The following is a 14,178-nucleotide window of genomic DNA, read 5'->3' as shown; positions in this document are numbered from 1 at the left end:
CAAAGAGCAAGTGGACTCACCTCCTCGAGTCATTTATAAAACATTTCTCAAGGTAGCTCGAGCTTGGGCTCTGTGAATAAAAAAAATGGCCGTTCTCTGCGATTTTGATCATAGACCGAGCATCTGGTGTCGTGTCCTTCCTTTAGCATGTGTGGCCTTAACAGACTATGACTCACAGACCTCCGGACCACCTCCAGAAGGAAAACACTTATTACAGTAATTAAGTGAATCATAGAGTAATACGAAGAGAGCAAGAGAGCCAGGCTGACATGACGCTCACCAAGTGTCAGAGCTCTAATATGTTCTCCGCTGAAGACGTGAGCGCAACTTGTAACCGTTTCTCATTAGGAGCCGAGGTGACAAGAAATTCATTTGTACCTTTCAAGTGATTTTTCACCCTGCCTGGCATGTGTCCTCAACTGTTAATGACTTGTTGGCCTCATGCAGCATATTTTATATGCGGGAAGGGTGGCACTTAGTCCAGCTGTATACCTTATATTTATACAACCAGAGCTAACTGACATGACACTCTGCCCGCTGCACACAGCAATTACATTCATTGGTGGTTGCTTTAGCCAGATACAGTACCGACTATAAAGATGGCAACGTAGCAATTACAGCACAAGTGTGATATTTTTAGTTGTTTCCTGTCAAACGGAGGTATAAAGTGAATGGTTCTCTGTGTAAGCTGTGAAGCAGGCATTAAGTACTAAAGCTCAGAAATGTGGACTTCAGTGAGCTGGAACTGACTGGACGTATACTTCATTTAAATGCTGAGAGACAGCACACTCACCTCAGACTAACATTTCCCTCCTACAGACATATCAAGTGTTTAATGGCCCCTCAATCACTGCTCCCACTGTGTTTCACTGCACACTTTGTACGGGCGACGCTAGATTAAATCTTTTACCTTCACATATGGAGGGAAAAACTGCTACACTGTCTGGCAGATTTTCCACAGAAAATGAATCAGGGTAGCAACAGCTATTGTTCCGACTGGTTAATCTGGTAATAATTTACTCAGTTAAACTGATAATGATTTAATTAGCCCTATAATCAGAAAATGGGGACAAAACTACCTTCACAATTTCAAAAGAAATACTCATAATTCAAGACAGAAACTCAGAAAATCTTCATTTATCAGAAGCTGGAATGAGAAAATGCTGACATAAATCATTAAACGATTATCAAAGCAGTTGACAATTAACTTTCTGTTGATGAATTAATCGATGTAACTTAAGGAAATGTTGCAGCTCATTTGTAAGGGAATGCATGTTCAGATCAAAGCATGCTGAAATATTTTCACAACAGCAGAAAATGAGTTTCTATGATGAGAAGGAATCAGTTACAGTTACTGTTGAATGCAGGATTGTGTCTAACAATTGTTTTCAACAGTGAATTATCTGCTGTGTATTTTCTAAATCAATAGTTTTGTCTGTAAAAAGCACAAAAACAGTACAAAAATGCTTTGCCCGAGCTACATAATCTGTCTACAAATGCTTTGTTTTGTCTGAAGATGTTAATGTTACTGCATGATTTTTAAAAAAACATAAACCCTCACATCTAAAAAGCTTGAAATTGGAGAAATTTTGGTGTTTTGCTCAAAAAAGACTGAAACCATAAAGCACTACCAGCTAATTTTTGTCAACCTACGAATCAATAAAAGTCCATCATGATAATTTAAAAAAAAAAAAAAATGCTGCTAAATTACAACCTTGATGAATGACAGAAATGGCAGAATTGCCCGATACCATGTTCACTCCTAGAAATGATCAGTCATCACCAGAATTATAGACCAGATTCAGAGTGTAATTGATCAGTGAAGCAACACAGCCTGTCTGGCAATTCTAAATAGGCTTTTATAATTATCAAAACCTAATATAAAACAGCTTTTTCCATTTCTCCCATTTCAATCATTTGACACCCACTTACCTAAATTACAGGTTGATGCACAAGCAGCTCGGTCTCTGCCCATGCCATTAATGTGCATGTAATTATGTGGATATGCTCCCATTTAATTTGAAAATGAAAAATCAGTAGGAAGCAGTATGAAATAATACAAGCGGAGAATTTCTACTTTATGCATATTTATAATGTGAATAACTTTTGTGTGTTGATCTCTTGCAGTATTTCAGACAGCACACACAAGTGAGTCCCAGTGACTCCAGGATTTCCAGTGATGTGATCATTGCAGAAAATTACATTTAATGAACAGAATATCTACAGAAAATAGTTACTCCGCTAAGCATGTTTCGCAAGAAAAAATATGCCAAAATTCTTCAGTTTCATCTTCCTTTCTTATTGTCATTTTTAAAATCTTTATTCGTTTTATGTTCTTAAGCATCTCTTGCTTCCACAAAATCAAGATATTTTAATGACATTTTTTAACCATTTTTGTTGATATTTGACAGACCAAATAAAGTGAGAAAATTATTAGCAGATAATGAAATCAGCCATTACTCGTAGCCCCCAAATGCCTCCGTGATAGAAAGAGTCATGAACAACCACATTCTAACACAAACACTTGTATGACTGAGCAGGTTAGCTGAAGTTGTCCACAATGCATGCATTTCTAGGTGCATTTTCATTTATTTACATTTTCAAAATGCAACTTTACCTAAGAATGTAATTAACTATAATGTCTTTGTTTCTGTTTGTTGTTGTAATTAACTTCTTTTTTGCATGTGTACGAGCTTCATTAGACAGGTAAGTAGAGGCTCAGACAGGAAAGTAGGGAGAAGAATGGGTTGAAGACCTGCAGCAAAGGGCTGTGGGCGGGAATCGAACCCTGGCAGCTGCACGTTTTTACTGAAATGTGAAAAATTGACATTAATAAAAAGTCTGTTTTAAATCATATAACATTTGTTTAAACATTAATTAACTTATTGCTGTAGTTATATGATGAACTAACCGAACATTTCACTTTTTTTTTTTCTCTTTGCTGCAGGTACAATTATTTTTTTTAAAAATGCAGCTTTTAAGTTTACAGTAGTATCATAAATTAACCTTTTATTTTACTACTGGACCCATTCTGTGTAATGAGCTACCAGTACTTTTTCTGTTATTTCACTGATTATTATACATTTTAAAAAATGCAGTTTTCTTAACTGTAGATATATCAAAAAATAAATATTATTCATTGTCCATACACCATTATGTAATACCTTTTTTAAAATGATAGATTTATCATTAAATAACAGAAACATTTCCTGCTTTGTATGATAGATAAGGCTTTAAAATATATAGAATTTGTAGTGTTTTTTTTTTTTTTTTACTATAGACTCATTACACTGTTGACTTTGGTTGTTTTTTGTTTTTTTACTGTGGACACGGTTAATTAACCGAGCATTGCTGTTCTTGAATTACAGGACAATGCTGGAATAATGAGCTCCCTGTGCGTTTTTTTCCCATTATTTTATGGATCTATTTATTAGAGTGCATTTGCCATTAATGACCAGTATCTGCCACTACAGTCTGCAATAAATTTGTATGTTGAGTTCACCGGGGGGGTGACTAAATCCTGGAGAGGATCATATGGTTTTTCCCATGCCTCTGTCCATTTAGGAAGTCTCATATTCATCAGTGAAGTCATCCCTCTTTCTACCCTGAATGCACTGGCCAGAACCCACCAAATAAATAACTTGGCTTCTTCTCTTTTTTTTCCCCTTCATCTGGATTCCTTGATGTATTGGGCTGGATTTTTCCATTACTAAGCAGAATAAGAGCATTTCCTTTCACTTCCAGCAGTCTCCAAAGCTGGCGCTCACCATCAGGAATGTAAACACACACAGTCTGTAAACAAGGCTCTCTCTGACCCCCCAACCCCCCTCCGACAACGCTGACCACCGCAGACCAGCCTAATGACGTCCCTCCCTGACCCCGCCAAACTCTCAAAGACAGACGCAGCCCCATTATTCAGCCGAGAGGTCACAGGAGGGAGCGGGAAGAAGAGCGAAAGAGGAGGAAGGATGGCGTAGCGGCCGCCATGGGTTCAAGAAAGTATAGACGTCAAGATGACAGCCGCTCTGATAGCTTCTCCTGAATCACAGTATCCAGTAAAACAAATGTGGGCTCTGTGGTGGGGGGTTAGAGGGTTAATGATCCAAGAGCTGCTACAGCTGGCTGAGGGGCGGTTTGGAGGTTCCTCAGTGAGGCATCAGCACTCATGAAGGAGGCTCTAGAGGTGAGTCTAAGACTGGAGGAGGGGGGTCAGAGTGCCTTCAACGCAGACTCCATCCTCCCCCGAAACCAACAGGGATGTTGTCAACACAGCGGCGCATCTGCACCGAGAACAAAGGCCACTGACAGGGGAGAGAGGAAGAGACGGGAGCAGCAGAGAGAGTTTTCTAATTTTAACCACAATGCCACAGTTGAGAGAAGCATCACAGGCCTCATTTGGAACATATTGTTCAAATTAAAGCCTCGATAAATAAACGCGACCCAAACAAGCACGCCTCTACAGAGTGTGAGGGTTCGAGCTTTTTCTTGCCGCTGGACACTAGCGTTGCATACAAAGCAGTTTGTCAGTGGTGCTCTCAGCAAAGTTTGGCTGCTTTAAACCTCCTTCCTCGGTTGCACCTGAAATCTACAGCTTTGTCAGCCCTGCAACCATTCTAAATTAGGTGACAAATAGCGGTCACAAGGGCCTCGCCAGCTGCTGATAAAGTGATTTTCTGCTCGAGGAAGGGTGAAAAGGTAGCATGACAGAGGGGTCTCAATAGCTGATGGGTTCCCCTGGGCAGCAACAGGGAATCTGCAGTGTCCACAGGTTATGGTTTTGTTTGGCTGTGACCGACCTAACATTCATCAGGCTTACAAAAGGTGGAAAAGACAGTCATCGCTCAGTTCAGTATGTGCATGCAGATGATGATGATGATTGTACAAATATGCACAAGAGAAACGACAATTGGACCACAAACATGCACCCAACAGTCACTCACTAACCACTGCCAGGAGACTTTAAAACACACGTTTGATATTTTTGGGATATATGCTTATTTGTTTGCCATCATTGTGTTAGCTTAGCTTAGCACAAAGACTGTAAATATTGGAGAAAAAGCTAGCTTGGTGCTGCTGGCATTTCCAAAGCTCACTAATTAACTTGTTTGCTTAATCTATACAAAAACCCAACGTGCAAGAACAACAAGTCGGTGTGTCTGGGGGTTACATGTCAAACTGCATCTCAGCTCTGAGCAGTTGCCAGGCAACCAGCTGAGACTCCAGGAAGTCACCAGTTTGGATTTATCATATGAGCAATGATGTGTTAATTAGTGAGAGTCTGAAGTTGATGTATTTGGGTAGAATCTGACAGAGCAGTGACCCAGTGAACCATGTTTACAGGATTTCATGCTAAGCTAAGCTAACTGGCTGCAGCCTTACATTTAGCGTGCAGGCATGAGAGCAGCATCATACTAACTCTCCAAGATGAAGTCAAAGTGTATTTCCCCAAACTGTTTCACTACTACCGCAAATTATTGCCAGACATTTTTATGTGATGGTGATAATGTATGAGAGCATTTTTCATTTTCTTAAAGAAAGATTATAAAATCTGCAGTTCATTATTTATTTATTTTTTTTAAAAAACAAGAATTTACTGATTAAAAGTTAGTATTTTGCCAAGTACACTTAGTAAACTTCCCGTCTGGAGACCTCGAGGAAGGAAGTCTAATTTCTTGAGGCCAGAATCTTTGACCTTCTGAGAGGAAAATCCATCAGCCAGGATGAAAGTGAGGGACTGTCCAGAACGAAGCCCCACTGAATCGCCTCAGGTCACAGCTTGTGCCAGACATCTTTGACTTTACATGAGTCTGTAAACATGCTACTAGATCTGCAGTTCGCCCGCCCTGACACAAAATTAAAATGTTTGTATGAAGCTGTGGCTCGGCCACACAGAAGGCTGCGAATAGGAGAAAACTAGGCAGAGTAAGCCTGAACTGTTTTCAAAGGATTCTGCAGCCATAATGGAGCCTCATTTCGAGAAGTGAAAGCACTTCTGCCTGCTAAGTGCAATCATTAATATCCAGTCTAAAATCACTCATCGCAGTCATACACATTCACTTATCCCCACAGCGCACCCACAGATAAAAGTCGTTTTCGTGATTCATACCGCATTGCTCCTGGACAGAATTGTTATCAAGTGTTTTCACCACTCAAGTAATGCCAAGATAATAATCTCTCTCTCTTAGCTGCTTTGTAACAACATGTACAGTGGTGTTGGAGCACCACTTGTCAGGCAGATGCTTTCGGAGTGCATCTGCTGAGTGGCAAAGTTGGATCGGCCTCCTCCACCCACTCATCAGTGGCTGACCGAGGGCTACCCCGAGGCTCGACCCGCCTCAGACTCTCTGATCATAACGAGAACACGACTATCTGACACCGCATGCCTGCTGCAGAGAGGGAAGACAGACTGAGACGAGTTTGTGCCATCCAGGGGAGCTCTTTTTGTTTAGGAAAGAGAGAAATGAGATGGCATTTGCAGGTTAGGAGTTCATCTGCTTTAATTGGTCTTGGTGGTTGGAGGTAGACGGGAGAAATTAAAGGGTGACTTTGTCAACAAGTCATCCACGCTGCAACGTCCTGATCCGCAATGTGATTCATTTCTCAAAGTCACACAGCGGCCACAGTCAAGACAGAAGAAGTCTTTTCTTTTAGGTTGACCTGAATACATCTTCCACTCGCCTGCTGTTAAAAATTACTTCGCCAAAAATTGTGCTCGGCACCTTGGCAAACTAACAGGGACTTTTGCGTGTGCTTGTTTTTCAGACACATCCAGTCTCTTGGGGATATAAGTGCAACAGCTTCGACAAATACCACGGCAGGAGCTTGTAAGGGCTCACGGGGCAATGCAGAAACCTCACAGCCTGAGAAATAACAGTGGAGGTGATGAAAGAGAAATGCCAAAGTGGTGTCAATATGGCAAAGTCAGATGACTGGACATGTACTTAGAAGAAAGTGCCACAGTCTCTGGCTGCCTGTCATCTTTTTTCTTTTACTCCTCTGTCTTTCTGCGATACAGCACATTCAGGGAAGTTCAAGGCTGACAGGTTAAGCAGAAATAAAAGCTCCATTTAAACGATTCCTTCATGTGGCTTTACATACAGTTTCAAAGACCTGTCCAAATTACTAAGACATAGTGCAGACACAACACTTTCTCACCGTCCCAGTGACACATACACCGATATCGACACTTGCGTGATACTCATAGCTGCAGCACATCCAAGCCTTCCATCAAGCAAGAAAAAGCAGGCTGAAGAAAAGAAGCAAAGGGGGCAGAGGGGAGCTGTGCACATCTCTCTTTTTGTTGCAGAAATATAATTAGCACATTGGCTGACAGGGAGCTTTCTGACACAGTGGGTGTAATGCGGTCCTCGCTTGTGTTTGACAGAGAAAAAAAAGCACAGCTACTGCATTAAGTGTAAAGGAAAGGAAGCGAGGACAAAGCAAACAAAGCAGGAGTTGGGTGAAAAAGGAAAGAGAGTGAGTGTTGGGCTGGAGGAGGAGGAGGGGGAGATTTCTTCTTCTTCCCTTCCATCTTGCTCACAGTGGAGACTCGGGCAGCATCTCTAGGTAAGCGTCCCCCGTCACTTGGGCCTCATGTTGGCCAAGGCTGCTCGGTTCCCACAGTGTGTCAGGGCCTGCATGTGGCCTTCCTCCCCGCTCCGGCAGCCCTGCGTCTTTAGACCCCCAGGCCCCGGAGCAGAGGTTACACCAACACAGCCAGCCACAGCAGCATGTCAGCCCCACACCAACCGTTGCCTTGGTGCCGCTGCATTAGCAAAGAGCTCCTGACACTGTTTCGAGAGAGAGTGATTTGCCATGACGTCTGTGGCTCCCCTCTTTTCCTCGCTTGTTGCTGCTCGCTCACCAAGAAACCTCTCCTCTCTCTTTCTCCTCTGCACATTTAATCTCTCCTGTTTCCCTGGTCTCATTTTTCCCCGTCTTTGTCATTCTCTCCACCACATCTTCAAACCTTCCCTCCCTCATTCCACTGCTCTTTCACCCCCCACCCCCCTTTCCTAGAGTAATGACTGATGCCTGAAACACAGTGCCATGATTAGACTGACACTGATGAAAGACAACATCTGCGTTGAATAAATATTGAGCTGACAAATTGTGGCTCTCTCTTTTTTTTTCCTCCTCAGTCATTGTTCATCCCTTCGTTTCCCCATTTTTCAAAATTGTTCCCAGCTTGCAGAGTTGTCGGTGCCACAGAGTTGCCACTGACATCAAACGGGATATTTATTTTCAGTTAGGCACAAAATATGCTCACAAATAAATCACAGACAATACGCCACTGCAGAGCTCGCACTGGCAACCCGGAGGAGAAGCCTCTCAAGTGGTCGTCCTCTGCCTTTCACTCGGTGACCAACAAACAGGTGCATGTCATTAAAGACTCTCATACGGCAGCATTCCACACGACAAGGAAGTGTGTAATCGATGTTGTGGAAAATAAAGTGAGAAAAAAGTAGTTCTAATTGCAAAATGTAAATATTGAGTTTTCCCACAAGTGGGGGCAGACCACCCAGGATGCAAAATAGTCACCCACCCCCTTTCTCCTTTTTTTTTTTTTTTTTTTTTGCCTTGTCGACCGCCCCAGAAGATGTCTTTTTGTGAGTGCAAAACATCACCAACCACAATCAACACTCACACAGGAACCATGATATGTCTTTGCATGCAAATACTTCTGGCAGCTCCGGCTTGGCATTTGTATTGTGGGAAAATTAAGTGATGAAAACCTGCAGGAGAGGGGCTGAGCGGATCAGAAATGGAGTGTGTAACGCCACGTCTGTCTGGTTCCCTGTGAGATGCCAGGAGTTCTGATTCAGGCTGCCCCCTTGTCTGGTCTGAATAAATTCTCACAAGAAAAGGAGAGCAAGAGGGCAGCCGGCTGGACAGGACGGCACTGTAGCTGCAGTGTCTGACAGACTGAGGCTCCTCCATGTGTGTGTTGCAGGCCGGTGTCAAATACTTGTCTGGACTGTGACAAATACCTCCTTGTGGTCTCACTACAATTACCTGCAGGTTTAGCTATGAAACATAACTTCACACTGCTGATGCTGTCTGAAGATCAAAGACAAGTTTTGGTATTTCATTCTGACAGCAGCAAACTCTCAGTGAAACTTAATTTGAGCCTCATTAGGTTTCCTCTGTTTTTCTGTCTTGACAACTGTGCAGAAACACAAGCAACTGAGCGCAACAACAATTAAATGATTGCAAAATAAGGCACTGAACCAACAGAAGGCATCTGCTGAAATCAAACTGGTGCATCAAAGACTCTAAAAACTTCACTTCTGCTCATTTCTTGCCACAAATATTCTACTTTCAACATCTTTTAAAGCACAAATAATAAGACAAACACAATCAGTTCTCCACATGCTTCCTATAGATCTACTTAAGCATTCAGCAATCCAACCAGCTCTTTCTTAGCCACGATGGCTAAAATAAAAAGGCATTTTGAGGTGAAAACTTACCTTGAGTGGTTTTACTTCCTGAAGCTGACTGTTGGACAAAGGCGACCAGGCAGAAACCTACAAATCCAAGGCTTGCGCGTATGAAAGCGTGCATATACATGTTAACTTTCACTGTAGTTCAACACGAGCACTTTCTACGATGCGCAAGAGCACATACAAGGGTGTGTGAGTGTGGTATAAAGGTTTCTTGTTATTCCCTCTGAGCACCAGCTGACAGAATAGTGTGCGATCCTCTTTTTTTCCCCTAAGAACGCCTGCTTATTTGAGTTTCAAGTGATCGGGGTTGAGGACAGCCCGACAACGCGGAGCGGAGGAAGGCTTTTCTGTTATCATGTTTCGAGCCAGACCAATGTCAATTTAAGAAAGGGAGAGGGGGAGAGAGCGGGGGAGAGAGAGAGACAGGGAGAGCTCGGAAAAGAGGGAGAGATGGAGTGCAGCGGCGGGGTCTGAAGGGGGAGGAGAGAAGAAGACGCGTCCGCGCTGCGCTCCGGACTCCTCTGCTGCCACTTCTCTCTGACTGGCTCGTACCGTTTCCTTTTTTGTCTTTTCTTTTTTTCCCCTTTTGGTTTGTTCTGCAGGAATTTCCACGCAGGTGCTGGTTGGGCTCGAGGTGGACCCGCGTTACCGCGTGCACGGTGCGTCGGGCTCGCGTGGTTACCTGGTTGGTGCCACCTGTGCGTAAAATAGAAAAAAAAAAGAAAAAAAAAAAAAAAAGAGAAAGTTGCCGTGAAGGCGGCGTGGTGAAAAGGAGGACAAGAGGGCGGATGGATTTATAAATGACTCAGATGGGGAAAGTAATGGCCTGGAGATTGCATTTTGTTCTCTCCAGCAGACTGTCGAGCTCATCCAGTCCGTCTAACAAAGCAATAAAGTGTCTATTTTCATTGGATCATGCTTGCAGCTCTGATTCCATAATGCCCCTTTACTGATACTATACTAAAACCATTTGCCTGCACGTGGAAACATTTACAAAAAAAAGTCTAATCAAAGCTAAAATATTGCTTAATTTTTAATGGCATTCTGAACCATATTATTTTATTTGTAGAACAGACTAAAGTTATCTTTATATGATCTATCCAATACCTGCGCACTGGATGGAGGTAAAAGTTCAGCTTACAGATTTAAAAACTAAATTGCAAAACTTATTTGAAAATGGAAAAATGAAAACCTACATTACTTTATTATTATTTTATACCTCTACTGATTTCCTAGGATATCATCCTTATTCCAAGGTCAATTGGGGGCCTGAAGCAATTTAACTTCCCTGTTATGGAAGGAGCTGAAACTGAAAATCCATCTGAACCTGCAACTTGCATAAGACATAGACACATAAAGGAAATTGCATTTTTAATTAAAATGTTTTTTTTAAAAAAAAAAGCCTTAGTATTAAGTTAAAAAGTTGAATGAATAAGCTACACCAGCTGTTGAAAATACACTTCAAGATGAATCCATTCCTCAGGTATGAAAACTAACAATCTGTAATTGTTTACGGGAACTTTGGTGAAAGCTTTATGAGAATCATCTGGAACCAAAAACACAAACCTGAATGCAAATTGTACTTTGTGTCATCCGAGTCCAAAACCATAACCATCACCACATTACACACTTGCCAGTTCCGAGTTTGTAGCTGCAGGAGATTTAACTCAACAGCCACATTTTTCATTGAATTTTTGCTCTGGGCTTTGAAAAATGAAGTCCAGTCTGGTGTCAGAAGTCTGTGATATTGAGATTCAATCAGATATTTGGGAAGTATATTGTAAAAATACAGTTTGAGCAGCTATTTTCTTAAACTAAATGAAGACGAAACAGTTAAGCGTGTTTTTGAAGTTGAATTTAAGGGTTAAAGATGCTCTCTCATCAGTCATTCCTGCAAATAAGTGATCCTGAGTCACTCTGTGCGCACCATTACCCCCAAAACCTGAAGAGGAATGAGGCTTGAAGAGTTACATGAATCAAACCAGACCTCGCTCACATTACCAGCGGCACAACCCACCGAGCCACTGTGCCACATTTCACCTGCAATGACATAGAAACATTTGTTTTCACAAGCGTCCTACAGAGGAACAGCATCTGTATCCACACACCTGCTACCTTCCTCTGCATTATCACCTAAATTAATCAGCCTTGTTGATGCATTTATGGTTGCGTTTGAACGTACGGGCAGATTCTACACCATAATTATCACTCCTGCTCCCGTGTGTAATTTTTTTTCTCAATCAAATATAATTAGGACCCCACAATGAGGCTGATTGGAGATGATAACTCTGCTTCTCTTCAGATGATGCAGCGAATTTGAAACGCACACAATCTAAAATGGCTGAGGGCAGAAAAGGAGGAGAGAGGATTAGTTTTCATTATCTTGTATCTTATCAGAATGTTGTCATTACCTGCACTTTACAGATTACACACAGAATTATAATTATCTCCGAGTCAAAGACAGATATTTCATAAACAATCTGATTTAATGAGACTTCCCATGCTACCCGGTGTTTTGCCAGAGACTCGGGGGCTCAATAAATAAGAGATTCAGTAAAACAGAGTAACCTTCAAAGAATCCCTCTTTGCATCCACAGAAGAACAAAAAACATGTAAATCCACAGCACAAAGTCAAGCAGCTCGGTGTAATTAAAATAACATCCGTCAGGGATATGGAAATATCCCATGTCCCTGTGTCCAAATCTCTGGGTAATTGTCAGCACTTGTATAACCAAATGAGCTCAGAGTCACTCTGGGAGTTTGAGAAAGTCAGCACACGGTTGCCACAGAGCCTGAGCACATGTCGCACTGGAGGATCAGTGCACTTTTCATGGCAACACTTCATTAAAGACAGAGGGCTGCGCACGGGCATCACACTGTGCACCGAACCCAGCTATTTTTACACCAACAGACACACGAGGGAAAGCGAGGTATTGTTTAATTTATGATTCTCGTCATGAAAAGGAGTCTGGCTGTACAGTGAGTAACGAAAAGTCAGAGGAAGGTGTCGAGAGAGCAGCAAGGATCCTTCATGGAACAAAAAAAAGTCAAATTAAACTGAAACTGCAACATGTTGAGGAGATTTGCTGCAGAATAGCTGACCACAAGCAGTTGTGACTTGTTTTGCATTGAGTGAACAGACTTTGTGGATTGTACTGAATTTGAACAACTATTTGAAGTGTTTTTTGTTTGAAAGAGCTGAAGCAAGGTGCTCTTTGGATCTGTATGGAAATTTTATGATTGTTAGAGATAAACCACATTTAACAGCTGCCACAGCTGTTCCAAGAACTCTGAAATTTCCACTTCTCAAAAATTAGGGGGTGGAGAAAAAACAAACAACTACCAACCAGTTGTTTTAGAGAGTGTTGGTACAATGTACTTCTCCAAAATATCAAAGTCAAACAGTGCTCCAACAGCTGTTGCAAGAAGATAAATGCAAGATGGATGCATGTTGGTAGGCAACTGAGAGAGCCACCACTGTACCACACTGCATGCTAATGAACTGAGGAGTTAGAAGCCCTGCAGAGAGCCTAATGTTCTCTTCCAGATGGTCATACATAGGGACACATCACCTCAGCTCTTCATTTACTTTCTTCCAGTTTGACATTTATGCTCCCCAGTTGTCTTAAAGATTTATGTGTGAAAATGCCAGAGCTCAGAACTTTTTCCTTTTTCTTTACTCTCTTCATATGCGAGGTTACCAACACCACCGCAGGCCCAGCAGGATGTCTTGGTACTCACCATGCCAGCACCACAGGGGAGCAGAGTGGCTTGCTGAGTTCCACACTTTAGTACAGGCATCCCAGTGAGCACTGTGGGCTTGCCCCAGGAATGCCTCCTGACCACAGCTTCAGTCACTGGCGCTAACAGGGAGCAAGAGAGGCAGAGAGGAGGGGAAAAAAGAAGAGGAAATACAGTTATCAAGTCAGAAGGAACTGAGGTGTCACACACAGATACCTTAACTAACTGAGACTTATTCCGGCCTGTCAAAGCCTCCCTCTGTAGCATCACGGATGAAAACAACCTCAGTGGCACAAGAGGCATTCAGCTGCATTTGAAACATCACCAGCGCTCGATATGAGTGTTATCATGACCGTGTTGTCAGGCTCTGGGTTATGAGGGCTTGTTTCCCTCTCAAGTAAGAGTCCTAGTTATACTACCTGAGTCTTATGTCGCTGCAGCAGGCTGCTAGACAAGACACAGACAGGCTTGTTAGCTGCGTGATTGAGCGTGCGGGTACTGGAGGCGTGTGCTCGGACTCCATCTCCTGTGTGCGAACACCTGTAATCAAGTGGAGCCATCGAGATCAAATGAAATGGCGAGGGAGATTGTTGTCCTGTCAAGATCATAAGCTTAATCCTCACTGAGCCTGTATCATTCAGAGTATCCATCATCATCATCGTGCAACTAAATTGTATAACACTAGCTATCTGAAAGCACACACACCCAAAAAGAGGAGAGAGATAATACCCATATATTTTAGGCAAGCTCTTTTGATGACACAGAACTGGGCTGGGCATGCTGAAACCTCAGTGCTCTCAGCAGTGGCTCTGTGCCACTTTGTCTCCACTAATCCTCAATGATCAACGCACATGTGGAGAAAAGGGACATGGTTTTCCGCAGCCTCTTTTCAGACAGACGCTATGTAAGTAGGTAAGTACAGAACAGGACCAGGGCGGTGGGGAAGTCCCATGAGTTCACTGTCTAGCCAGATAGTGCAGCAGCGACTTGC

At 42.5% G+C, this 14,178-nt stretch overlaps 1 protein-coding gene across 2 annotated transcripts in view; it reads right to left on the bottom strand.

Moving 5' to 3' along the window:
* The window catches only part of scube3 (signal peptide, CUB domain, EGF-like 3), an 83,655-nt gene extending 73,647 nt beyond the window's left edge, over positions 1 to 10,008 (bottom strand). The window contains exon 1 of one of the 2 annotated variants that reach the window (XM_022209297.2): positions 9,471 to 10,008. In XM_022209297.2, coding sequence (XP_022064989.1) covers positions 9,471 to 9,570 — 100 coding nt within the window. In that variant the 5' untranslated portion in view covers positions 9,571 to 10,008. The remainder of the gene's footprint in view (positions 1 to 9,470) is intronic. The other variant, XM_022209298.2, reaches the window with a different exon arrangement.
* Positions 10,009 to 14,178: the final 4,170 nt, after the last annotated feature.

Source organism: Acanthochromis polyacanthus, chromosome 6 (genome assembly GCF_021347895.1).
Source record: "Acanthochromis polyacanthus isolate Apoly-LR-REF ecotype Palm Island chromosome 6, KAUST_Apoly_ChrSc, whole genome shotgun sequence".
Classification (NCBI taxonomy): domain Eukaryota; kingdom Metazoa; phylum Chordata; class Actinopteri; family Pomacentridae; genus Acanthochromis; species Acanthochromis polyacanthus.
The sequence above is the reverse complement of the archived record's forward strand: the minus strand, read 5'-3'. Positions and strand labels throughout refer to the sequence as shown.